This window comes from Leucoraja erinacea, chromosome 9 (assembly GCF_028641065.1).
Source record: "Leucoraja erinacea ecotype New England chromosome 9, Leri_hhj_1, whole genome shotgun sequence".
In the NCBI taxonomy this organism is placed as follows: domain Eukaryota; kingdom Metazoa; phylum Chordata; class Chondrichthyes; order Rajiformes; family Rajidae; genus Leucoraja; species Leucoraja erinaceus.
In genome coordinates this window covers 51228555-51256427 of record NC_073385.1, presented here as the reverse complement: position 1 = coordinate 51256427, position 27873 = coordinate 51228555, and the positions used below count along the sequence as shown (strand labels likewise).

General features: G+C 43.9%; 1 protein-coding gene across 5 annotated transcripts in view; it reads right to left on the bottom strand.

Moving 5' to 3' along the window:
• The window catches only part of actn1 (actinin, alpha 1), a 202430-nt gene that overhangs the window by 19775 nt on the left and 154782 nt on the right, over window positions 1–27873 (bottom strand). For all 5 annotated transcript variants that reach the window (XM_055640801.1, XM_055640803.1, XM_055640800.1 and 2 more), the window contains exons 9-15: window positions 24327–24419; window positions 22971–23201; window positions 19003–19150; window positions 15688–15838; window positions 12625–12733; window positions 9551–9691; window positions 1381–1563 (exon numbers count right to left, since the gene is read on the bottom strand). In XM_055640801.1, coding sequence (XP_055496776.1) covers window positions 1381–1563; window positions 9551–9691; window positions 12625–12733; window positions 15688–15838; window positions 19003–19150; window positions 22971–23201; window positions 24327–24419 — 1056 coding nt within the window. The remainder of the gene's footprint in view (window positions 1–1380; window positions 1564–9550; window positions 9692–12624; window positions 12734–15687; window positions 15839–19002; window positions 19151–22970; window positions 23202–24326; window positions 24420–27873) is intronic.

Genomic DNA, 27873 nt, shown 5'->3' with positions numbered 1-27873 from the left:
CTCCAAACAGCGCCAAAATCACACACAAAGGGTGGGGCAGATGCCTCAGATCAGCCCTGACAGCTGCTGTCACCTCCTGCTTTATAAGGCCCGTTTAATCAGAAATGTTTAAAACAGTTTAAAAACACACAGTTTAGTTTAGAGATACAGCTAGGAAATGAACCCTTCGGCCCACTGAGTCCACGCCGACCAACAATTAACCATTCACTAGTTCTTTCCTGTACACGAGGGACAATTTACAGACGCCAATGAACCTACAAACCTGCACATTTTCGGACTGCAGGAGGAAACCAGAGCACCCGGAGAAATCCAATCCGCTTACAGGAAGAACCTAGACAATCCGTACAGACAGTACCCGTAGTCAGGCCGAGTGACCAAATGGTGCTAGCACAATAACCTGGCCCACAACACCAGCAAAACCAAGGAACTGATTGTAAACTTTGGAAAGGACAGGATGGGGACCCATAGTCCCGTTTATATCAACGATGGTGGAAAGGGTCAAGAACTTCAAATTCCTGGGCGTGCACATTTCTGAAGATCATTCCTGGTTTCAGAACACTGATGCAATTATAAAGAAAGCACATCAGCGCCTCTACTTCCTGTGAAGATTACGGAGGGTCGGTATGTCAAGGAGGACCCTCTCGAACTTCTACAGGTGCACAGTAGAGAGCATACTGACCGGTTGCATCGTGGCTTGGTTCGACAACTTGAGCGTGCATCCAGGAACGGAAAAGGCTGCAAAAAGGAGTCCATCATTGGCTCTGACCTCCCTACCATCGAGGGGATCGATTGCAGTCGCTGCCTAAAAAAGGCTGCCAACATCATCAAGGACCCACACTATCCTGGCCACTCACTCATCTCCCCGCTGCCATCAGGTAGAAGGTACAGGAGCCTGAAATCTGCAACATCCACGTTCAGGAACAGCTACTTCCCCACAGCCATCAGACTATTAAACACAACTTCAAACAAACTCTGAACTATAACAGCCTATTGCACTTTATCTGTTTATTTATGTGTGTGTATATATATATATATTCTATGGTATATGGACACACTGATCTGATCTGTATTTATGCCTACAATATTCTGTTGTGCTGCAGAAAGCAAGAATTTCATTGTCCTATCTGGGACACATGACAATAAACTCTCTTGACTTGAGTCTTGACTTGTCTTGATTGAACACGGGCCTCTGGCGCTGTAAGGTAGCAACTAATGCTGCTCCACCATGCCGCAGTGATTTCTTGTCCTCCGAGTGCCTGCTCATTTGCTTACCACAATACAAAACTTGTTGATAACTGTTGCAAATCAGGAAATACAATTTAACCACCAGTCTTGGTTTAGATGCATGGCTGATTAATTCAGGAAATGACCCTTTCTCACCTTTTCCCACTTGCCATTGATGTCCTGTGGACTGATGGCCGTGTAGGGGTTGCTACCAGCCACGTTGACATGGTAGGTCTGGACGATCTTTGACACCTCGTTATGAATCCCCAGGATAGCTTGGCGTTCACGGTCTGCCTCTGGCAGAGTTGCTTTGAACTGCTCATGAGCTGTGATCAGTCCCTACAGTACAGAAAGGAGGAATGCAACAGAAGGTTAGACATTACAGACACAACAGGGTCACCTGCTTTCCTTGGAATTTAATCTGAAGGAGAATGAATAGATGTGGAAACAAGGAAATGCAGATGCTGGTTTATACCAAAGATAGACACAATGTGTTGGAGTAACTCAGCGGGTCAGGCAGCATCTCTGGAGAAAAAGAGTGAGTGACGTTTCGGGTTGACCCGAAATGTCAGAGTCTGAAGAAGGGTCCCGACCTGAAGTATCGCCCATCCCTTTTCTGTAGAGATGCTGCCTGACCTGCTGAGTTACTCTGGCACTTTGGGTCTATCTTCAGAATGAATAGAAATTTTGCACTTAAGCACTTCCAAAATGTTCTCTTAAATTTATGCCTGTTAACTGTTTGTGCTGGAGTTGTGTCAGTCCCTTTGCAATTTGACTCCAAGTAGACAGGAGATTGTCGAGCTTTACCACTGAAGGGTCATTCAGTAATTCAGAGCCTGAGTGAAAGCTGATGGGTCAGCCTATGTGACACAGATTACGGCAGAGATAAATAGATTATTGATTAGTATGGGTGTCAGGGGTTATGAGGAGAAGGCAAGAGAATGGGGTTCAAAGGGAAAGATACAGTGCCTTGCAAAAATATTCATACCCCTTGAACTTTTCCACATTTTGTCACGTTACAACCACAAACGTAAATGTATTTTATTGGGATTTTATGTGATAGACCAACACAAAGTGGCGCATAATTGTGAAGTGGAAGGAAAATGATACATGGTTTTCAAATATTTTTACAAATAAAAAACTGAAAAGGTGGCGTGCAAAAGTATTCAGCCCCCTTTACTCTGATACCCCTAAATAAAATCCAGTGCAACCAATTGCCTTCAGAAGTCACCTAATTACTAAATATAGTCCACTTGTGTGTAATCTAATCTCAGTATAAATACAGCTGTTCTGTGAAGGCCTCAGAGGTTTGTTAGAGAACATTAGTGAACAAACAGCATCACGAAGCCCAAGGAACACACCAGACAGGTCGGGGATAAAGTTGTGGAGAAGTTTAAAGCAGGGTTAGGTTATAAAACAATATCCCAAGCTTTGAACATCTCACGGAGCACTGTTCAATCCATCATCCGAAAATGGAAAGAGTATGGCACAACTGCAAACCTACCAAGACATGGCCGTCCACCTAAACTGACAGGCCGGGCAAGGAGAGCATTGATCAGAGAAGCAGCCAAGAGGCCCATGGTAACTCTGGAGGAGCTGCAGAGATCCACAGCTCAGGTGGGAGAATCTGTCCACAGGACAACTATTAGTCGTGCACTCCACAAATCAGGCCTTTATGGAAGAGTGGCAAGAAGAAAGCCATTGTTGAAAAAAAAGCCATAAGAAGTCCCGTTTGCAGTTTGCCACAAGCCATGTGGGGGACACAGCAAACATGTGGAGGAAGGTGCTCTGGTCAGATGAGACCAAAATTGAAGTTTTTGGCCTAAATGCAAAACGCTATGTGTGGCGGAAAACTAACACTGCACATCACCCTGAACACACCATCCCCACTGTGAAACATGGTGGTGGCAGCATCATGCTGTGGGGATGCTTTTCTTCAGCAGGGACAGGGAAGCTGGTCAGCGTTGATGGGAAGATGGATGGAGCCAAATACAGGGCAATCTTGGAAGAAAACCTGTTAGAGTCTGCAAAAGACTTGAGACTGGGGCGGAGGTTCACCTTCCAGCAGGACAACGACCCTAAACATACAGCCAGAGCTACAATGGAATGGTTTAGATCAAAGCATATTCATGTGTTAGAATGGCCCAGTCAAAATCCAATTGAGAATCTCTGGCAAGACTTGAAAATTGCTGTTCACAGACGCTCTCCATCCAATCTGACTGAGCTTGAGCTATTTTGCAAAGAAGAATGGGCAAAAATTTCAGTCTCTAGATGTGCAAAGCTGGTAGAGACATACCCCAAAAGACTTGCAGCTGTAATTGCAGCGAAAGGTGGTTCTACAAAGTATTGACTCAGGGGGGCTGAATACTTTTGCACGCCACACATTTCAGTTTGTTATTTGTAAAAAAATTTGAAAACCATGTATCACTTTCCTTCCACTTCACAATTATGCGCCACTTTGTGTTGGTCTATCACATAAAATCCCAATAAAATACATTTACGTTTCTGGTTGTAACGTGACAAAATGTGGAAAAGTTCAAGGGGTATGAATACTTTTGCAAGCCACTGTAGATCATGTTTGAATGGCAGAGTAGACTTGATGGGCCGAATGGCCTAATTCTGCTTTGAGATGATGACTTGGTGACCTTTGCTTAGTGTTTACACATTTAACATCCCCATGTCACTACAATGTGCCTGGGGATGAACCTCACTGACGCTTCCCTTCACATGCCCGGTGACTTCAGGGCAGCAGGAGTTGACATGTGGTCTGTGCTGAGCTGGGTAGAACTGAACCTGCAGCCTTCTGAACTAATTGATGGGTAGTTGCCCCTTGTAAGTACGCATCTTGGCTAACAATAGAAGGGTCTCGACCCGAAACGTCACCCATTCCTTCTCTCCAGAGATGCTGCCTGTCCCGCTGTTATTCCAGTTTTTTGTGTCTATCTTTGGTTTAAACCAGCATCTCCAGTTCCTTCTTACACAATAGAACTACCTTAATCTAAAATAAGAAACTCAATCATCACAATATATTACAGCGACACAAATATAAACTTTAACTGTCTGCCAAGTTCTCCCCAACCCACGTGGTATGTTAAAAATCACTGGAATTGTTAATTGTAGGAAACTATTCAGAAGACTTTTCCTAATATAGCAAGGCATTTCACTAACCCAGTCATAGTTCTTTCTGCATTCCTAGAGAAATATTTCATAGAGTATTGCAGCACTTGAAGATTTAAGCAATGTGCATTCCTTGCTTTTAAATTATAGACTATTTGGAAAAGGAGAAGGCAACATTTGACTCAGGGCATATACAATGAGTTTGCGATCAGACAGACAACATTCTTATGTTTAAGAAGGAACTGCAGATGCTGGAAAACAATAGGTACACAAAAAAGCTGGAGAAACTCAGTGGGTGCAGCAGCATCTATGGAGCGAAGGAAAAAGGCAACGTTTGGGGCCAAAACCCTTCTTCAGACTGATGGGGGGTGGGGGAGCGGGGAGAAGAAAGGAAAAAGGAGGAGGAGCCAGATGGCTGGGGGAAGGGAGGAGACAGCAGGAGGGCTGAGGAAGGGGAGGAGACACAAGGACTAACAACATTCTTATGCTGATTAGTTGTTCTCATATAACACACAGGTAACAGTGGCCTGATTCGCTTATCATCGTTACTTTTTTACATATCTTTCATTCGTTCTGGACTGTCAAAGCTGCCACAGCCAGACATAAAACAGCTTTTTTCCCACGAGTAGTAGCTCTAAATAGTAGTAACAACCAAAAATCTGTAGCCTCCTCTTGCTCTGGTATTTTATTTAATTCACGTTTAATCGATAATGTTTTATTAATAATGTTTAATGTGTTATGTGTCATTCCTAACTGTCACTGTATGTCATGTTGCCACTTGTGGGCGGAGCACCAAGGCAAATTCCTTGTATGTGAACACTTGGCCAATAAACTTCTTCATTCATTCATTTGTTCTATATCTCTCTCTACATCCATGTCTATATCTTTAATTTCCCTTCCCCCTGACTCTCAGTCTGAAGAACAGTCTCAACCCGAAACGTCACCTATTCCTTTTCTCCAGAGATGGTGTCGCTGAGACCCGCTGAGTTACTCCAGCTTTTTGTGTCTCACATCCTTATGAATTTCCTTATCGCTCTCTCCACTTCAACCACAACCTTGCTATAGGGTGCTGGCATCCAGAACTGCATACAATACAACCAGAGCTTTGTAAAGCTGTAACATAAAATCCCAACTTTTACATTCAATGCTCTATCCTATGATGACAATTATGCCATATGTCCCCTAACTGTCTTATCCTCCTCCTGTGTTGCCACTTTAAGGGAACAATGGACTTCGAGACAAAGCCACACATCATGGAAACAGGCCCTTCTGCCCAATTTACCCTTGCTGACCAAGATGCCCCATCTACACGTCATAGCTGCCTGCATTTGGGCCATCCTCCTCTAAGCCTTTCCTAACCATGTACCTGGCTAAATGTTCTTTAAATGTTATGTTTAAACTCTTAACCTACTCCGCAGCTCATTCCACATACCCACCACCCTCAGTGTGAAAACATTGCCCCTCGGGTTTCTCTTACATTTTTCCCCTCTACACAATCTCTAAACATATGTCCTCCTTCCCCTACTCTGGGTAAAAGACTGTGCATTTACCCTATCTATTCCCCTCATAATCTTATACACTTTTGTAAATTCACCCTTTTATCCTCCTGTGCTCCAAGGAATATGGTCCTAGCTTGTCTGTATAGTTCAGGTCCTCCAGACTTGGCAACATCCTGCGCTCCAAGGAACATAGACTGAGCTTGCCCAACCTCTCCCTATAGCTCAGGCCCTCAAGTCCTGGTGACATCCTAATAAATTTATCTGCACTCTTTCCAGCTTAACATCATTCTTAGTTTAGTTTTGTTTAGAGATGCAGCACAGAAACAGGCACTTCGACCCACCGAGACCAAGCTGACCAGCGATCCCCTGCACCCTAGCACTATCCTACACATGCTAGGGGCAATTTTACCAAGCCAATTAAGCTGCAAACCTGTACATCTTTGGATTGTGGGTGGAAACCAGAGATCCTAGGGAAAACCCATGCGGGTCATGGGGAGAACGTACAAACTCCGTACAGACAGCAACCGTAATCAGATCGAACCCGGGTCTCTGGCGCTGCATGACAGCAACTCTCCCGCTCCGCCACCTGCACTATCCAACATCCTGAACAACACTTGGGGGAACTCTCTGGTCAACATTTCTTCACACCGTACCATTTACTGTACAAGCCCTACCTTTATTTGACTTCCCAAAATACATATTACATCATGTTCCTATACCACATTGAAAGTGCAAAACTAAAACTGATGAATAGTTTTATTTTAAACTAAATTTCACTTCATCAAGGACATTAATTAACATAATTTTTTTTTAAACTTTGTTAAAACGCTTAAAATAAGCAGAAGATAAGACACAAAATGCTGGAGTAACTCAGCAGGACTGAGACTCAAATTCTCTCGAGAGAAGGAATGGGTGACGTTTCGGGTGGAGAGGTCTGAAGAAGGCTCAACCCGAAACTTCACCCATTCCTTCTCTCCAGAGATGTTGAGTCTCAGTCCTGCTGAGTTACTCCAGCATTTTGTATCCATCTTCAGTTTAAACCAGCATCTGCAGTTCCTTCCTACAGTTAAAATAAGCAGCCTGTTCTTAGCATTGTTGTCTGGAGTTAGAAGCCCATTCTTGGCTGGTAATTGAGAACAGACCATCGTCTGCTTAGGCTTAGGCAGAATGTGCCAAGCCACTACTTGAAGAGAAGACAATAAAACATAAAACCAGCTAATTAACGTTGCTCTACATCAATTCACTGTGCAGAAATAGCAACAGAAGAAAAATCCATTAACCACAAAGAGCTTTGGGATGTCATGTAGGTGCAGAAGGTATGATTAAGATTTTTAAATAATGTTTCCTTTTGGGACAATCTGCAGAAGCGTATCATGCTCAGGATAAAACGCATGGCAATATTTCATCCCTGTACAGTCTCCCAGGACTCAGCATGTTATGGAAATTACAGGACAAATATACTTGTATTAAATGTCACTTTGTCTCCTTCTGAGTAGGTGTCGGAGGTTATAAGGAGAAGGCAGGAGAATGGGATTGAAAGATAGATCAGCCGTGATTGAATGGCGAAGTAGGCGATGGGCCGAATGGCCTAATTCTGCAGCATCTCTGGAGAAAAATGATGTTGGCTTCTTTTGAATAGGTGACGTTTCGGGTCAAGACCCTTTTTCAGACTGAGCAAGCCTATAACCAAGATATTAAATTACTCCCAGGGACACAGCTCATTCTCTCAGAGGTCCTCTCGGAGCAGTTTCTGGCTACATTGCTTCAGTCATAAATCCCCAAAGAGGAAGGCTTTCGAGAGTGACTTTCCTTGTCTCGTTTGTTAATGCAAGGGTATTTGTGGGGAAGGGAACTTATTGTGGTATGTCTAACCTGCCTTTCCCAAGTCAGTGTAGGAAGGACCTGCAGATGCTGGTTTACACTGAAGATAGACACAAAATGCTGGAATAACTCAGCGGGTCAGGCAGATCTTGGGAGAAAGGCATCTCTAGAGATGCTGCCTGACCCGCTGAGTGGCTCCAGCATTTTGTGTCTATCTTTCTCATGTCTGTGGTGGCTTATGAGGGGTGTAACCTCACCACCAGCTTCTTGAACCTACGATTTCAATCAAATCAGGATGTGGAATTCAAGTTATGAAACAAATTAAATATGTAGGAAGGAATTGCATATGCTGGTTTACACCGAAGATAGACATAAAAAGCAGGAGTAGCTTAAAGGGTCAGGCAGCATCTCTGGAGATAGGCACAAAAAGCTGGAGTAACTCAGCGGGACAGGTAGCATCTCTGGAGAGAAGGAGTGAGTGACGTTTTAAACATCCCCATTCCTTCTCTACAAAGACGCTGCCTGCACCACTGAGTTACCCCACCTTTTTGTGTCTAAGTTCGGTTTAAACCAGCATCTGCAGTTCCTTCTTACACATAAGCATCTCTGGAGAAAAGGATGAGATGAAGTTTTGGGTCAGAATCCTTCTTCAGGCAAAATAAATATATCTATTTAAGACACAAAATGCAGGAGTAACTCCAGCAGGAAATAGATAACTCAGCGGGACAGGCAGCATCGCTGGAGAGAAGGAATGGGTGACATTTCGGATCTTCGGTTTAAACCAGCATCTGCAGCTTTTTCCTACACATAAATACGTCTTTAAAAAACAGCATCATTTACTATTCCAATTCATCTTTGAGAGAGATTAATATCCGGAATTTGGACAATGATTTGACAGAATTACATTCCAATTAGTTTAGAGATACAGCGCGGAAACAGGCCCTTCGACCCGCCGAATCCGTGCCAACCAGCGATTACTCCACACATTAACACTATCCTACACATATTAGGGACAATTTTCACATACACTAAGCCAATTAACCTACATATCTGTAAGGCTTTGGAGTGTGGGAGGAAACCGAAGATCTCGGAGAAAACTATGTGATTTGCACTTTGGGAAGTCAATTAAGAAAGAATGTTTTTTTAAGTCTGAGCAAAAAGTGAATCTATGATTTATTTTAAAAACATCTGTGAATATTCAATGGCTGATGAGATGGCAAAGAGCAGACAGACATTGGGAATGTGCAGTGGGCAGTGAAACAGTTTAACAGACATGACTGTAGAGGGTTGGAAAGTGGAGTGACCATAACCATTCCTAGCTGGTGACAGCCCAGGTCCTCACAGGTCATATTAGCAAGAGACAACCTCCATGTGGTGATCTGACAATAGAGAAAACATTATCATTGAAAAATAATTAGATTTAGGACCAATAATGTAAGAGCAATGAGCAGATGATTATTTGAAGGCAGATCTTATCAAAAAGGGTTGCTGCAACATATTTAGCAGGTTGAATTTTTGTTTTAGCTTACATTAAACGTCGAAACACTGCAAAGTCGCATTGTTTGGGAAGTGGGAGTACTCTGCATCTTGGCTCCATTTGACACATCATGTCTGCTTTAACCAGACTGGCCAGATAATGACTGGAACATGTTGCCGCACAGTGTCTTGGGTCAGGATCTGGCCTGGAAGCACTCAAATGGCGCCAAAAGATGGCGGTGTCTGCATGTGTAAATATGCAAAAAGAATTTAACTGTGCGTTTGTACATTTGATAAATAAAGCACCATTGGTTTGTTCCATATTGACCTAATCCTTGATAGTTTGGAAAAAAACTAATGTGATACAAAATAAAATATTTGCTTAGTCTGTGACCATAAAAGTTAATACACACCTGGATTTCCTCAATAGTATGAACAATGAAAGTGTCCTGCAAGTCTTCCATTGCCCCCTCCATCCAATTGTTAAAGGGGGCAGCCCTCTTTGCATATTCCAGATACAATTGGTCAATAGTTTCCAGGAGCTTCTCTGTCCTCTGAAATAAAATGCAAAATATATTCATTCACTAAACCAAAAGCATGTTAGGAGAATGAGTTTAAAACATATGTTAAGTCTGAGCATCATTGGTAGTCCACCCCACTGGAACCGAGACAGACACTTGGCCTTCGATATTCCGCATTCGTTAACTGTCCGATTATCCATTTCCCAAAGTCCTGGCTTAACATATTTATTTTCAGAATTGTTTACTGCTAACATTAAAGTTTCTGTATTCTGGTGTCTGGACACTGGTTGATCTCAGATGTGCTGTGCATTTGACAGGTTCTGGTTTTGAGCATCTCAAAAACAACTTGGCAAAAAACATTTCTGTTCATCCATAGTTAACGTTCTATCAAGTCACTCTGTCCACATTGAATCTAAAATAATATGACTCATTTGCAGTGCATTATAGATTTCCCAGGTATTTATTTCTCTTTGTCATCCTTACCTTTAGCCCACCAAGCCTTGGCTAATTCGGGTCCATCAGAGCATGCAACACTGGTGCTAATGGCCACCACCACTCTGATCTCTTCAGCGGTTACACTCTTAACATTTTGTTTTCTAGCCAAGAGCCCACAAAGGCTTGCCTCTCTTTGTGTGTTCTTCCAAAACATCCTTTTACCTTCAATATGTCTCTCACTGACTAATCTTTGTCTCATTAATACTCAAAAATGCAACCAAACTCCTACCCACCATTTGCAGTTAAAATCGGTTCAAAATGTCTTTATTTTATTTCTTTTGCAACAAAATCTTTGGTCTCCTTCAACCAGTTTTGACATTAACAAGATGCTCGTTGATCTCAAACAATATCTGGAGTTTCCACCTCTCCTTAATATTTATGCATTTGAAAGTGCAAAGATATAATTCAAACTTTAAAATTATACAGTAATGTCACAGAAAAATATACAAAGCTCCAACTATTTTGCAAATGTTTTTGTTACAGTGATTCATCAATAACTCTTGCCTTGTCTCCTTTGAAATCTTCCTCATCTCTTTCAGTTGGCAGATCTTTCTTTCTTTTTCCTTTAAATCACTAAATATATCCAATAACACTAAATAACAGTCCCCAATGTTCTTACTGAAAACGCAAATCTATGGGCACCTTCATTAGTTGATAGAAGTTTATTGTACGTGTTATTTGTGGGTACTTGTTTTTTTTTTGTTTTAGAGATACAGCGTGGAAACAGGCCCTTCGGCCCACCGAGTCCTCACTGACCAGCGACAGAAAATAGATAATAGGTGCAGGAGTAGACCATTCGGCCCTTCGAGCCAGCACCACCATTCAATGTGATCATCCACAATCAGTACCCCGATATGGCCCTTGTGGCTAAAAGGATCAGGGTGTATGGAGAGAAGGCAGGTACACGATACTGAGTTGGATGATCAGCCATGATCATATTGAATGGCGGTGCAGGCTCGAAGGGCCGAATGACCTACTCCTGCACCTATTTTCTATATTTCTATGTTCCTGCCTTCTCACCATATCCCTTAACTCCGCTATCTTTAAGAGCTCTTAATCACTCTATAACAGTAAAGGAGAGGCCAGATCACCTACACACGAGTTCTATCCTACAGAATAGGGACAATTTATCGAAGCCAATTAACCTACAAAGCTGCACATCTTTGGAATGTGGGAAGAAACCGGAACACCCGGAGAAAACTCACACAATCACTGGGAGAATGTGCAAACTCTGTAAAGACAGCACCTGTAGTCAGGATCGAACTTTGGCGCTGTGAGGCAGCAGCTCTACCCCTGCACCACTGTGCCACATGGCACTGTTGGCATTGGAATTCCCATTCCAAGTTACAAATAACTGCATTTGTGTTATTATCAAAACAATGGGAATGTACCAGGCCTGGAAAAGTGACCTTCACTTAAAATTCAATAAAGTAATTAAGCAATGAGATGGGCATGGCCCTAATGTCGTTACGGTGCATGGAGATACTAACCTGCTGCAAACATAACAAGTTGATTGTTCAACTGAATAATTTGTCCTTATATATGCAAGCTTCTGTTGCTCCTCACCTGATTTTACATTCTGTATCATTGCTTCGCTAGCTGAAAGCAAGCTTGAAAGCGGCCCGAGAAGCTTAATAACATATAGCAGGCTCTGACTAGGTCATAAAGTCTAAATGAAAACCTTGTTCATTTCTGTAACAAAAGCTTGCAACATACTCCCAGTCCTTCACTAATAGCACTCACACGAGGTGCTCCTGTTCATTATAACTTTAATTAGTTGACTGGAATATCAGGAAATCAGTAACTTTATATCTAGTATGTTAATACATTACAAGGATTATATGTGACCACGCAACAGGTTCAAACAATTTAGTCAAATCTCTGAAATTCTCCATAATCATAGATGCACAAGATCCACCACCAGAGGACAGCAAAGGAACCCTTGGCTCCAGCTATTTTGTCCGATTCCTTTCTAAACATTCCTATCCATTTCTAGCACGAATCCTTTTACATTCAGCAATGCAAACAATGTAGGACAGCCCATTGAGGCAAACCTGTAATTGATTAAGTCCAGTCGTGTCAGTGTAGTTAGGATAATGGAAATTCCTATCTGTTCTTTAATCTTTATGAGCATTAACCAATTAGTGACGCACAACATAAAACAGTTGTATTCTTCGCTTCTAAACAGTAACATCCACAATTTAGTTGCGTCATCAATTTTCTCCCAAATATTTCTTGGATTTGAAAGGGAAAAACAAAAATTCAACTTTTAAAATAATCCTGCAATATCTCAGAAAACTAAATCAGTAAAGGGGAGGCCAGATCACCAGTTGCTGGAAAATCAGTGCTCACTGAGCTAAATAAAGTCTGACCTGTGCTTGGTAAACTCTGTACTACTGTCATAGTTTATGCATTTCTTTTTGAGTAACATAAAACCATCTCCAAAACCAAATGATTGAAAATGGAAATACCTCCAAGGCATCTCTCCTCTTCTGGGTCAGGGCTCCCAGATTGTCCCATTGATCACAGATATTCTGGCAACGCTCGTTCACACTCGGAGAGTCCCAATAATCCAGCTCACTGTAAAAGTCAGGAGAAAAGATTCAAAGGAAGTGCACAGTCAGAGAATCGCGGTAACACCCTACCACTCACTTTGTGTACGCCTGAAAGGCTATCGTATCACAAAACTGTACCATAACATCCGAGTTTATTGCTGAAGCTACAAAGGGGAAAGAGTTTTATTTATATTGCACTTTAACACCCTAGGAATATCAATGATATCTTTGAAATGTTATCATTGGTGGAAAACAGGCAATATCATCAGAAAACAAAACAAATTGCTGGATAACATTTGATGGCTGAACGATAAGTAATTTTAAGGTACACAAGAAGTAACTTGAGAGACAAGGAACTGCAGATGCTGGTTTACCAAAAAATAGCCAAGTGCTGGAATATCTCAGTGGATTAGGCAGCATCGGTGGAAAACATGGATAGGAGACGTTTTGGGTTGGGACCCTTCTTTAGACTGGTTATGGTGGAGGGTGTAGAAAGCTGGGGCTCTGGAGAACACAAATAGGTTACAATTCAGACGGGGACCCTTCTTCAGACTGGAAGAAAGTTAGATCTATGGAAAACACGAATAGGTGACGTTTCAGCTCAGGACCCTTCTGCATATTCCCTGGGAAGATTGGGCCTCTGTATACTGCCTCTGTCAGTGTAGCACTCCCCTTCGACAGACTGATTTGGCAGAACACAACACATCTACAAACCTTGAGAGAAGGAATGGGTGACGTTTTGGAAAGAGACCCTTCTTCAGACGCTGAAGAAGGGTCTCGACCCGAAACGCCAGTCTGAAGAAGGGTCTCGACCCGAAACGTCACCAATTCCTTCTCTCCAGAGATGCTGCCTGTCCCGCTGAGTTACTCCAGATTTTTGTGTCTATCTTCTATTTAAACCAGCATCTGCAGTTCCTTCCTCCACATCTACAAACCTCCCGAATGTGTCCTGAACCCATGGCTGTCTTGCTCAGTGCCAGTGTTGTCTGTCGAGGAATGGCTCAGCTTCGATATCAGGCAAGCTGCCTTCGTTGGAGCTTTGCCAGTGAGCTAGTGGCAGATGCAGTCTTTAATGTGGCGAAGACTTGTGCAACTGAAGGAATTCCTGCTTTGAACATTTGTGTCATGTGCTACGCTGAGGAGTCTGCAGCCAGGTAAACCAGCCATGGGCTGGGAGATGTGGAAGTCCATGTCCCAAAAGGACCAGGATTCTTTCACCAAAGACTGCTCTGTAAGTCGAGCGAGTGAAGAATGTAGACTCTGCATGAGAACAGGGTCAGATCTGTCCTCTACTGAGGAGAAGCCAGACTACACTTGACATGGGCGATCGTTTCGCTGAACACCTCCATTCAGTACTCCTGTACATCGGCGAGACCAAGCGCAGGCTCGGCGATCGTTTTACTGCATACTACTGCTCAGTCCGCCTTAAACTACCTGATCTCGCGGTTGCTCAGCACTTTAACTCCCCCTCCCATTCCCAATCTGACCTTTCTGTCCTGGGCCTCCTCTATCGTCAGAGTGAGGCCCAGCGCAAATTGGAGGAACAGCACCTCATATTTCACTTGGGTAGCTTACACCCCAGCGGTATGAACATTGACTTCTCTAACTTCAAATAGCCCTTGCTTTCCCTCTCTCTCCATCCCCTTCCCTTTCCCAGTTCTCCCACCAGTCTTACTGTCTCCGACTACATTCTATCTCTGTCCCGCCCACTCCCCTGACATCAGTCTGAAGAAGGGTCTCGACCCGAAACATCACCCATTCTTTCTCTCCAGAGATGCTGCCTGTCCCACTGAGTTACTCCAGCATTTTGTGTCTACCTTCGATTTAAACCAACATCTACAGTGCTTTCTTACCTTTGACATCCTGGCTCGGGTCAGAATAGCTATTTGCAACAACAAAAAAAAGACGAACCAGAACATTTGGGAAATGTAGAGTTGAAAGTTAGGAGTGTAGGGGAATCGAGAACCAGAATCCATAGGTTTAAGGCAGGGGGGGAAAAGGTTTAATTGGAATCTCAGGGTTAACTTTTTCACACAAAGGGTGGTGGGTGTATGGAACGATCGGCCAGAGGAGGTAGTTGAGGCAGATCCCATTACAACAATTAAGAAACATTCATACAGATACATGGATAGGACAAGTTTAGATGGATATGGGCCAGATGCAGCGAGGTGAGACTAGTGTAGATGGGACATGTTGGTTGGTGTGGGCAAGTTGGACTGAAGGGCCTGTTTCCACACTCTATGATTCTAGGAAGTAAAGAAGCAATACCCCCGATGACAATATATTTACATCACTTGGAAGTTACACAGTTGTTAAAGAAATTGAGAAGGCACTACAGGCAGTCCCCAAAACATTCACTTAAATTGGTAGATATTTGAGACGGTCATTTGTGGGTATCTCAGGGTGTAAAGCGTGAAGATTTAATACAATCTTTAATGTTGCTTGTCTTTCCATCACTTCATGTGCCATATCAGAGCCAGTACAAACTAACTCATGTTTCACTCTTGCTCATCCACCTCAGCGCCAAACCGGTCACTAAATGTTCAAAAGATGAGGTAAGCTGCTTCTTTTAAGAAGGGGAAAAAAAAAGAATGACTCATTGTCTGCTAACTCGAAGCCTCGCCGTATCAGGAATCCCATCTAAAGCATTAACCGTGCCTAAAGTAATGCAGGCAAATATCAAAGTGCAGCATTGCTCGCATTACAATTGCTCGCTCGCAGGGCCCTAGATCTTTCAAAATAGGCATTTAAACTTTTATGTCAAGTACGTTCTCCCTGTGAATGTCTGCATTTTCTCCCGGTTCCCTCCGACATTCCAATGAGGTGCGGGTTTGTATGTTAATTGTCCCTAGTGTGTAGGATAAAACTAGTGTACAGGTGATCGCTGATCAACGCAGATTCGGTGGGCGAAAGGCATGTTTCCGCGCTGTATCTATAAAACTAAAACCAAAAAAACGAGAGATTTATTGAAGTACGTACTTCAGCTCCTGGGCAATTGCAGCAATCTGTTCCACACGGTCCTGATGAGCTGCCAGGTCACTCTCAAAGGCCTCGTGCTTTTTCAGTATAGCCTTGACTTCCGACAGGGTGGCCGTCTCAAAATCCTTGGCCATCAACATGTCCTCCTTCCCTAGCACAGTGAAGTGGCCACAGATATAGCAGTCAGACAGTGCAACCTTACCGTTTAACATAGAAACAAAGAACTGCAGATACTGTTTTATACCAAAGGGAGACACAAAGTGCAGGATTAATTCAGTGGATCCTCGAAGATCCTTTTGATTAGTACGGCTGTCAGGGGTTATGGGGAGATGGCAGGAAAATGGGGTTATGAGGTAGATAGATTTGCCATGATTGATTGGCGGAGTAGACTTGATGGGCCAAATGGCCTAATTTTTCTCCTATCACTTATGACCTTTTCCTCCAGAGATGCTGCCTGGCCCGTTGAGTTACTCTGCACACGGGGATCAGATTAGTTCCCTGTCCCGGGGCAACATCCCTGTTTGGAGGACCACATCTGTTATTCAGTAACTAGCGGCGGTGGGCTGCCTCTCCGAGTAGATTGGACCTTGAGTGCCTTTCACCGTCACTGTGAACCCAGGTTTGTCCGTTGAGCAAGGAAGAGAGACTGAATAACAATTGCTGGAGGATCTCAGCGGGTCAAACAGCCTCAGTTCAAGCTCCCATATCTCAGAACAATCAAAGCAAGTGTAGTGTACAGGAAGCCCTTGGAATAGCTTATTGCCCCAGGAAACGGAATGCTTTTTTGAGATATTAGAATGGAAATGCCTGATTGTGGAGAAAAATAGGGTCTTTTATTCACAGAGACAGATTACAATCAGCTTGGAATTTAGTTAAACTGCATGAATTAAGTAAATGAAGTGCATTGATACTGGCTGAATCAGACTCGTGCAGGGTACTGTTTTGCCATCAACATCCAAATTATTACCAGACTTTATGTATTGTAAAGAGATCTGAGCTAAAGGAGATGTCTATTGGGAGGTGTTGGTAAATGTGATTCAAACACATCAGATGGCAGCAGTGTTTGGAGAGAGAAGGGAAGCCAGTGATTTCCTGTCACTGTCACCATGCAAGTACAATTCTATTGCCCCAGTCTGCATGAAGCTCTCCCTCACAGGGATTGTGTCAGACATGTGTTTACTGCCTTCAAAAGGTCCTAGATTACAACACTGGCAGGAGAAAACCCACAGGGTCACAGGAAGAAGGGACAAACTCTGTACAGACAGCAGCCGCAGTCAGGATCGAACTCAGGTCTCTGGCGTTGAAAGGCAGCAAATCTACCGCTGCGCCACCAATCTTCCAGCAAGATTTCTATCAAATCTCATCAAACTACAACCCAGTCAGTCACCCCAATAGATCTCTCCTCATATCTGGCTTGGCTCTAAATGCACACTTTATTGCTACCTAACCTGCCAAGTCTTTTACATAACCTTCAATATCTTCGTATCCTGGGTTCATTGATAACAACTTTGGCCTGATAGAACTTTGGACTAGCTCCTCCAAGGTTGATATATGCTTCATTTATTCATGTGTGTGTATATTTATATTACGGTATTTGGACACACTGATCTGTTTTGTAGTAAATGCCTACTATGTTCTGTGTGCTGAAGCAAAGCAAGAATTTCATTGTCCTACACATGACAATAAACTCACTTGAACTTGAGGTACAATGACTGGATCTCTACCCACTATTGTATACCGGACTTGATCAATCCATTACTCCATCTGCCAGTCTCTCACAAGGTTGAATGGCAAAAAAACAAAGCAAACTCTTCTGGGGAAGCTAATCTTCTGCCTGACAACAATACATTCAAGCAATGCTGGCAACATTTGGATGCAAGGTTGGACAGTTTGAAAGTCATCACTAACCAACAGGTGGTAATAATGCAAATAAGGAGTATAATGGTCAAAATGTAAATATGGCCAATTAATTTATTTCAGTTAATAACTTAGTAATGTGTTATAGAAACATGGAAACATAGAAAATAGGTGTGGGAGTAATCCATTCAGCCCTTCGAGCCAGCACCACCATTCAATATGATCATGGCTGATCATCCAAAATCAGTACCCTGTACCTGCTTTTACCCAGTATACCCTTGATTCCGTTAGCTCTAAGAGTACTGTCTAACTCTCCCTTGAAAACATCCAGTGAATTGGCCTCCACTGGCTTCTGTGGCAGAGAATTCCACAGATTCACAATTCTCTGGGTGAAAACGTTTTTTCTCATCTCAGTCCTAAATGGCCTACCCCTTATTCTTAAACTGTGACCCCTGGTTCTGGACTCCATGAACATAGGGAACATTTCTCCTGCATCTAGCCTGTCCAATCCCTTAAGAATTTTATATGTTTCTATAAGATCCCCTTTCATTCTTCTAAATACCAGTGAATACAAGCCCATTCTTTGAGAGTTTGTTGAAGAGTTCAGTGAAGGAATGTAAGAAGGAATGACTAACATTGTAGATTTAGGTCAAACTCTCTGTTCCAGGACTGTGTGACAGTCTAAAACCTGATGCCAGACTAGTTAAAAGATACTAACATTGAACATGGACCCATTTGCTGAATTATGCACATGATCCGTTTGTGCTTATGAGATTGTGGTACGATCAACTCCCGACAGATTAATGTCCCTTCATTGTGCAGTTAATTATGTCATAGTGCACATTACGGCCACTGGTGCTGAGCACTTGCAACCTTGCTCAGTCACTCTCAGCAAAGCCAGCACAACGCAGTGCGTTTTTGCAATGAGATGCCAATTGAAGGTCTGTGTCATCACATTAATGTCCTTCATGCTGAATTCAGCAAACACAGCAATCTAACTGCTTCAGCATCATAACCCTACTAACTGGCCACGTTCACAGTCTTTTTTTTCACATCAGACTGAGTCCATTTAGACTACGTGTGGCACAGTTGTGCAGCAGTAGAGCTGCTGCCTTATGGCACCAGAGACCCAGGTTCGACCCTGACAATGGGTGCTGCCTGTACGGAGTTTGTACATTCTCCCCATGACCACATGGGCTTTCTCCGGGTGCTCCGGTTTCCTCCCACATTCCAAAGACATGCAGGTTTGTAGGTTAATTGCCTTCTGTAAATTGTCCCTAGTGTGTAGGAGAGAACTGGTGTACAGTTGATCACTGGATGGTGCGGACGCAGAGGGCCGAAAGGCCTGTTTCCACACTATATCTCTAAACTAAACTAAAAAATGTGGACACCAACTTCAATGAAATGTAATTAATCCACGTTATGCCTATTTGAGCCTTCTGAGATTGAAATAATTACCATTGCTCCAGGCCTCGTGGATCACTGCTTTTTGTCTGAACTTCTCCGCCAGGTGGTCCAGTCGTTCCAATCTCCTGATCTCATTCAGTAGCCACTCCTCGTAACCCTTCTCCGCATGCTCCAATGAGCCCCAGGCATTGTTGATATCCTGCAATCACCAAAATTCACAATTAGTTCTGGTTCTCCCACCTGCATTCACCGACTCAGGACAGCATCCTGCACCAAGCAGTGGGTTCCCCATCACTCCCACGTACAGGGATAAAAGTTTGCAACTATTTTGTATCAACTACAATGGATGCAACACTAAAGGGCCTGTCCCACGAGCATGCGACTGCATGCGGCAAACGCGACCTAACATGATCGCTTGAGCTGTATGGCCTCGCGGGGCCGGTCCCACTTCGATTACCGGAGCCGTATGGAGTTGGGCAGAGCTGGTCCCGACATCGTGCGGGGCTCCGAAAAACAGACAGTGTTCAAAAATTCTGTGCGACAACGGCCTGCCAGCCTGCATCCGCCTCGACGCTGTATGCCGCATCCGCCTCGACGGGCGTACACAGCGTCTCGACGCCGGACGCAGCATCTTGACGCCGTACGTCACGCGCGAACTTCTCGCGGACTTCGCTCGAACTTCACGTCACTCACTCGACCTCCTCGCGGCCCCCGCTTCTGGTTTGGTTGCGCTCGCCGCATGCAGTCACATGCTGGTGGGACTGGCCCTGTACGGGGATCACTCGACCTCCGCGCAGCCCCCGCTTCTGGTTTGGAAGCGCTTGCCGCATGCAGTTGCATGCTCGTGGGACAGGCCCTTTAGTGTTTACTTTAAATCTGCGATTTAAAATACAGACAAAATAGAGGTGACCTTCGAGTCGAGTCCTGACCTGAAGTATTACTTATTCCTTTTCTCCAGCGATGCAGCCTGACCCGCTGAGTTACTCCAGTACTTTGTGTCTATCTTTGGTATAAACCAGCATTTGGTATAAACCAGTTATTTGTTTTGATATTTAAAAGACATTTGGACAGGTACACGGATTGGAAATGTTCAGGGGGATTTGGGTCAAACGCAGGCAAATGGGCATGTTGGTCAACACAGGTGAGTCGGGTGGAAGGGCCTCTGTTTCTCTGCTGTATGACTGTGACACTGAGGGAGTTCCAAGTTCTCACCGGCTCTATGTTTAGACATGTTTCCCAACTTCACTTCCAAGAGGCACAAAGTGCTGGAGTAACTCAGTGGGTCAGGCAGCATCTCGGGAGAACAAACATAGGTGATGTTTCAAGTTCGGACCACTTTTAAAACCCTGGTTATAATTCATATTCCATATCCACTGGTCCCACACTCAACAAACAGCAGAAAGTGTGTCTGTCTATCTTAACAATACCTTTGATACACACAAAGTGCTGGAGTAACTCAGCGGGTCAGGCAGCATCTCTGGAGAAAAGGGATGGGTGATGTTTCGGGCTGGGACCCTTCTTCAGGCAGCTCTTCTTAACAATACCTTTAATACTCTGAGAACTTCAACCAAATCGCTGTTTAGTCTTCTCAAAGCCAGGGAATACAACAGGAGCTTGTGTTGCCTGCGACTGAAGTGAACCCTGACCTTGCCCAATATTTACAGCTGTGTACTTTCTCAACAAACCTGTGAGATAACAACCATCAGAGAGATCCCACGCTCACTTGACCCTCAGCAAGCTGATGAACAGGGTGGATTGTGGCACTCCGCTGGCTGTGTGTACAGTTATTGACCAAGGACTGAGCCCAGGCCACACCTGGCCTAGACTGCGGAGCTGCCCACTGGGTAAACACCTTGGAACAAACCCTAAATTAAGATTTGTTGCAAATTGCCGCTTTAGTACAATTTAGCATTGTGTGGCACGGTGGCACAACGATAGAACCGTTGCCTCGCAGTGCCAGAGACCCGAGTTCGATGCTGACTACAGGTGCTGTCTGTACGGAGTTTGTACATTCTCCCTGTGACTTCATGGATTTGATCCGGGTGCTCCAGTTTCCCCCACACTCCAAAGATGTGCAGGTTTGTCGATTAATTGGCTTTGGTAAAATTAAGCGTTGTAGGATAATTTTAGTATATGCGATGACCACTGGTCGGCATGGAGTCAGTGAGCTAAAGGGCCTATTTCCCCAATGTATCTATAAAGTCTAAAGCACTTAAAACCAGCGTTGTGCCCAAAAGCAAATCGCTTGAAAAAGATAATGTTTCTCCTCGCGCTGCCTTCACTGGAACTTTAATCATGTTTTATGTGCCTGTGCAGAATCCTCCCATTCTCTGCCGCATCGCAGTTTAAACTGTGCAGCGTAAACACTGGAAGCCCACAGCCATTTCAAATCATTAAGTTAAAGAAATGACTTTTGAGATGTACTGTGAAGTGAAATCGTAAACCTTACAATCATACTGGGCACAATTACTGGCAATTGGTCTTCAGGGAGAACGGAGGCAATGGAGGTACAGGATTGTGTGCTTTGATTGAAAGACACAAACACTGATGACAAAATACCCTTAAAATAAACTGTATTGTAAAATGAACAGCAGCAGACACAAGATGTTTCATTGCTGATGGTGTATTCGCTGGTTACACTGCCTGCAATAAATGGTTCTTGGAGAAATACATTTGTAAATAGGTTCACGCCAATCCCCTCCACACATACTTTAGTGAAAAATGAGTTATTGTGTCCTGAAATCAAGCATTACACATCCATGAGACTGTACATGCCTTCCTCACAGTAGCCCAATGCTTGTCCATGAGCATGGGGGCCTCCGACTAATAAGATGTGGTTCATGGGATACATTGAATACCAGACATAAGGCAACAAGGCTACTCTAAGGCATCTCTGTAGAGAAGGAACGGGTGACGTTTCAGGTCAAGACCCTTCTTTAAACTGAGAATCGGGGGAAAGGGAAATGAGAGATATGGACAGTGATGTAGAGAGATATAGAACAAGTGAATGAAAGATATGCAAATAAGCAACGATGATAAATAAACAGGCCATTGTTAGCTGTTTGCTAGGTGAGAATGAGAAGCTGGTGCGACTTGGGTGAGGGATGGATGGAGAGAGAGGGAATGCAAGGCATGAAGTTAGAGAAATCATAAATTGCCCAAGTGAAATATGAGATGCTGTTTCTCCAATTTGCATTTAGCCTCACTCTATGACAATGAAGGAGGCCTCGGACCGAAAGGTCAGTGTGGGAATGGGAAGGGGAATTAAAGTGTTTGGCAACCGGAAGATCCTAATGCAGGGATTGGTGACCAGGGATGGGATTATCCAGGAACCGGATACTTAAGACACCATGACCCTCAGAGTGGTTTGGTTTGTAAATCTGGCCCTCACCACAAAAATAGTTGTAGCTGTACGATTTAACATTCTGGTAATGTCCAGAAGTACAGAAGTTAGAAAATACATACCTCACATATCTCTAGATTCATACAGTTTCTTCCCAGCTGCTATCAGGCAACTGAACTGCCCTCTCACCAACTAGAGAGCAGTATTGACTCACCTACCTCGGACTATATTCACTCAAACATTACTGGACTTTAAAAGGCACTAAACATTATTCCCTTTATCCTGTATCCATACACTATGGACAGCTTAATTGTAATCATGTACAGTCACTGGATAGCAGGCAACAAAAAAAGTTTTCCACTGTACATCGGTACATGTGACAATAAACTGAACTAATGTCTGCAAAGAAAATGATCTAGAAACTCTAGTGGAATTAAAAGCAGAAAGAGTTTGTGTACCTGTTAGTACAGGTGTCAGAGTTTATGGGGAGAAGGCAGAAGAATGGGGTTAGGAGAGAGAGATAGATCAGCCATGATTGAATGGCGGAGTAGACTTGATGGGCCAAATGGCCTAATTCTACTCCGATTCCTTAAAGAACTTGTGTTAAGGAGGCAGGTACAGTGGGGCTGCTTTCTCAGAGATGGGTTCAGTAGGGCATTCCCCCAGCGACACTTACCGACACCATCTTCCCTTCGGACGGCATGAAGGCAGGTCTGTTGCTGAGCCGTAGCTTGGTCTGCAGCGTGTTGAAGTTGATTTCCAGCTGGCACTTCTCCTGGACCTTGGGCGGCTTGTGGAGGCGGCGGTAGTCTCGGAAATCTTCCAGCTTCTGCTGCATGGCCTGCATGGTGTTGTCCGGGGAGCGGTTCTCCAGCCAGGGGATGGTGCGTCGGATCCACTCCAGGAGCTGCAACACAACAGGTGCATCAGTAAACTCGGAACAAATCTTCAGACTTTAGAGATACAGCGCGGAACCGGGCCCTGCGGCCCACCAAGTCCACGCTGACCAGCGATCACACCCGTACACCACCACTATACTACACACTAGGGACAATTTACCAGTTTTACCAATTAACCTGCAAACCCATACATCTTTAGAGTGTGGGAGGAAACTGGAGAACCCGGAGAAAACCTATGCGGTCAAAGGGAGAATGTACAAACTTCACACAGACAGTGGCCGTAGTCAGGATCGAACCTGGGTCTTTTGTGCTGTAAGCCTGTAAGGCAGCAATTCTACCACTGCGCCACCCCTCTCCAACAACCCTCTACAACTGCTCCTCAGAGAGACTCAGTTCAAGTAATCCCATTATCAACAGTGGGAGCAAAATAAAACAAAATAGCCAGGGGGAGAACTTGCCTCACTAACGGGCCATTAAAATCTGTCAGCATGTAAAGCCTTAGCTGCCTACAGATACAGTGCTTGTAATCCAGATGCAGAAATTGGGTTCAGAGTTTAAGGATAGCGCATGGAATCAGGCCCTTCGGCCCACCTAGTCCACGGCGACCATTAATTACCCATTCATGCCAGTTGTCCAACTGCACACTAAGGGCAATGTACAGGCCAATTAACCAACAAACTCAAACGTCTATGGAATGGAGGAGGAACCCGAGTTCCCGGAGAAATCCCACGCGATCACAGGGAGAATGTTGAACTCCACATAGAGAGTATCCAAGGTCAGGGTCCAACCTGGGACTCTGGCGCTGTGAGGCAGCATCTCTGAAAAGCGCTTCCGGGGGTGATGTTGAAGTAGACACGTCAGTGGCATCGTAAAGACTTTTGGATAAGCATGTGATATGCAAGGAACGGATTGATGTGGCTTATGTGCAGGTATATAAGTGATGGTCTTGCCCTCATATTCAACATTGTCATATTCAACACTGGGCTATGTTCTATGTGTGCTGCTTGCTTGTGGATTAATTTTTGGAAGGATTTGCATTTTCAGGACCCCATTTCCGTTTCAAGGAGACAAACATATTTTTTTGATCTCTAACAGTTCTGGTGGAGTGACCACAGAAACATCTTTGTGCATACATCACTGGCCAGCTTCTCGTATTGCTCCATCAGCTGTTCGTTCTCCTGGTTCACTGCCAGAACTTTGCAGATCCGATTGGCTGCCGTCTCCGCCTACAGAGGAAAATGAAAATAGGACAATAAATCTTGCCCTAAAAGTCACATTTGTAGCAAATCTTGTCAAACACTGACCCAGTCAGTCACCTTACAGCATCTCTCTCTGTATCTGGGCTGCTTCCCAAGCTCAGGGTACCATTAAATGAGGGGAACATGGCCATAACAATGAAATAATCTGTTAAACAGTGCAACAGCCTAACCAGTTGATTAAGCTTCTTGGAAATGACTCTCTTCCAGTAACATTGTTTTTTTGTGCTCTCATTCAACCACAAAGTTCAACCGTTTAGTTTAGAGATACAGCGCGGAAACTGGCCCTTCCGAATTTGCGCCGACCAGCAACATTAACACTATCCTACACACACTTGGGACAATTGACATATATATACCAAGCCAATTAACCTACATACATCTACGTCTTTGGAGTGTGGGAGGAAACTGAAGATCTCGGGGAAAGCCCACACGGTCACGAGGAGAACGTACAAACTCCGTACAGACAGCATCTGTACTCAGGATCGAACCAGTCTCCAGTGCAGCAAGTGCTGTAAGGCAGCAACTCTACTGCTGCACCATTGTTGCTGCAGTGGTGGCATTTAAAACCTAGTGCTTAGACCCGGCCCGGATCATGAGGTTAGTGTCACGGGCAAGATTGGCATCTAATGCTGTCCCTAACTCTAGAAGAGTTCATGGTAAAGCTACTCCTATAGTGCCGTTAGAGAGGGTTCCTGAAGCGGGATCCGGCAATGATTAAATAATAGCACCATATTTCCAAATCACTATGTTGAGTGACAGAGGGGTGGTTGCAGGTGATGGTGTTACTATGTACTCTTAACATTGTCCTTCTTGGTGGAAGTGTTGCGGGTTAGGAAAGTACTGACGCGTAGCCTAGTAGAGGATGCACATGACTGCCACAGTTTGCTGGTGGTAGAGGGAATGGTGCCCAGTTGGCTGATGAATTACGAGCCAAGTGGGAAATGTTATCCTGGATTATATGTTGAGTATCTAAAGTACTGTTGCAACACCAAAGGCAGCTGGCCACTCAATTCCAGCTTTTTCCTGCAAACCAGCATCAAGACTAGCCTCATCTAGTTTTCCCCACAACAACCTGACTCAGCCCATCTTTGACCAAACACGCCTCCATGCTTTTTGTGCTTCTAGATGTGATTTTTCAAAGACACTGCTGGCTGCCCATCTGTTTTCCATCTTCCATAAAATCTCAGGCAAAATGCTGCTCTCTCTGATCTAACTCGCTGCATAATCTGTGCCCAGGTCCCCCACATGCATGGTGAACCACATCAGTTTTTAGTTTAGTTTAGTTTATTCTCACGTATACCGAGATATAGTGAAAGGCTTTTCTTGCGCGCTAACCAGTCAGCGGAAAGACAATGCATGATTACAATCGAGCCGTCCACAGTGTACAGATGCAGGATAAAGGAAAGAATATGAATAATGTTTAATGTACGATAATATTCATTAATGTCTGAATAAAGATACTCCGAGGGTCTTCAATGAGGTAGATAGTAGCTCAGGACTGTTCTCAGATAAGCAACATCTTCACTTTAAAATGCTTTCTCTTGTTTTTCGATACTTCCATAGCCCTGCTAATCCCCATTTGTGGATTCTTCTTCCACACATTCAACTCTGGCTGCCTCTACCCTCTTATTTTTTAACCGTGTTCTTTCAATTTAAGTCTTAAATCCTGGATGTTAACCAAGTCCATATCTTCTCCTCCTCCCTACCAGCCTCTCTTATTTTCCCTTTAAAAAGTTTCACAAAACATCTTTGGCCATCTGCCCGAACATTTTACCTGGCTTGCTGCCAAATGTTGTTTATTAATGCTTCCGCTGAATCTCTTTGGACATTTTGGGCTGTTAAATACATTACCTGAAATTAATTGTTGCTGTAACGAATGAATGAATGAATCAATACAGTTATACTCCTTAATGGCATTAGGTGGCTCTGACATAGGTGCTTGGACCCGGCCACCGTAACTGATTTGTCTGCTAAATAAATTGTTTTCGCCAACTTGCACATTGTTTCATTTTATTTGTTGCATGAAGTTAGTGTCACTGGCGAGAATGGCATTTAACGCTGCCCCTAACTTGCCTTGACAAGTTCATGGTAAAACTATTCCCACAATGCCGGTAGAGAGGGTTCCTGAAATGGGATCCAGCAATGATTAAATAATAGCAACATATTTCCAAATCAGAATGTAACAGAGCAGAGGTTGCAGGTGATGGTGTTCTTACCATTGTCCTTCTTGGTGCAAGAGTTGCAGGTTTGGTAAGCGCTATTGGAGTAGCCTAGTTGTGAATTTCGTAGAGGATACACACTGCCGCCACAAAATGCTGGTGGTGAAGGGAAAATTGCCCAGATTGGTTGATGAATTAGTCTAGTGGGAAGTTTTGTCCTGGATTATGTTGGGATTCTCAAGTGCTGTTGCAGCTCCATTCAGCCAGGTAACCTTCCATCACACATCTGCCTTGTGACTTAGAATCATAGAGTGTGGAAACAGGCCCGTTGGCCCAACTTGCCCACACTGACCAACATGTCCCATCTACACTAGTTTGTCTTTGGCCCATATCCATCGAAGCCTATCCTATCCATGGACCTGTCTACATGTTTCTTGAACGGTGCTATAGTATCTGCCTCAACTACCTCCCACGGCAGCTTGTTCCATACACCCACCACTCTTTGTTTGAAAAAGATACTCAGGTTCCTATTAAATCTTTACTCCCTCACCTTAAACCCATGTCCTCTGGTTCACGATTCCCCAACTCTGGACAAGAGACTCTGCATTTACCCGATCTATTCCACCTTGTAGATGTTGGATGGCACTTAGGGGGTGGGGAGGTGGAGGACAGGGTTCACTGAAGGAAATCCTGGCTCTACACAATATTTGTGTAGCTAGAGTTTTACTGCTCAATGACGACTCCCAGGATGTTGAGAGCGTGGGTACTGCTACTGAATATCAAGGGCAGGTAGTTAAACACATTTCTGTTGGAGTTGGTCCTGACACTTATGCAAACAGTGTAGGAAGGAACTGCAGATGCTAGTTTCCACCGAAAGATGGACACAACATGCTGGAGTAACTCAGCGGGTCAGGCAGCATCTCTGAATAGAAGGAATGGGTAATGTTTCGGGTTGAGACCCTTCTTCAGGCTCCTTCTGAAGAAAGGTTCTGACTGAAAATATGACCTATTCCTTTTCTCCAGAGATGCTGCCTGATCCACTGAGTTACTCTAGCATTTTGGGTCTATTTATGCAAATAATTATTTTAACAATGGGTTTTACATGGGCATTACTTCTAATAATACTTCAAGAGTGAATTATTAGTCTTCATTTAATTATTTTTTCCACTTGATAAAGATTCCCTAGAATTGGAATACAAAATGATGTCTACAATCTAACATTGCTTGTCTACAGTAGATCTATCTGTGCATTTTTGCATTTG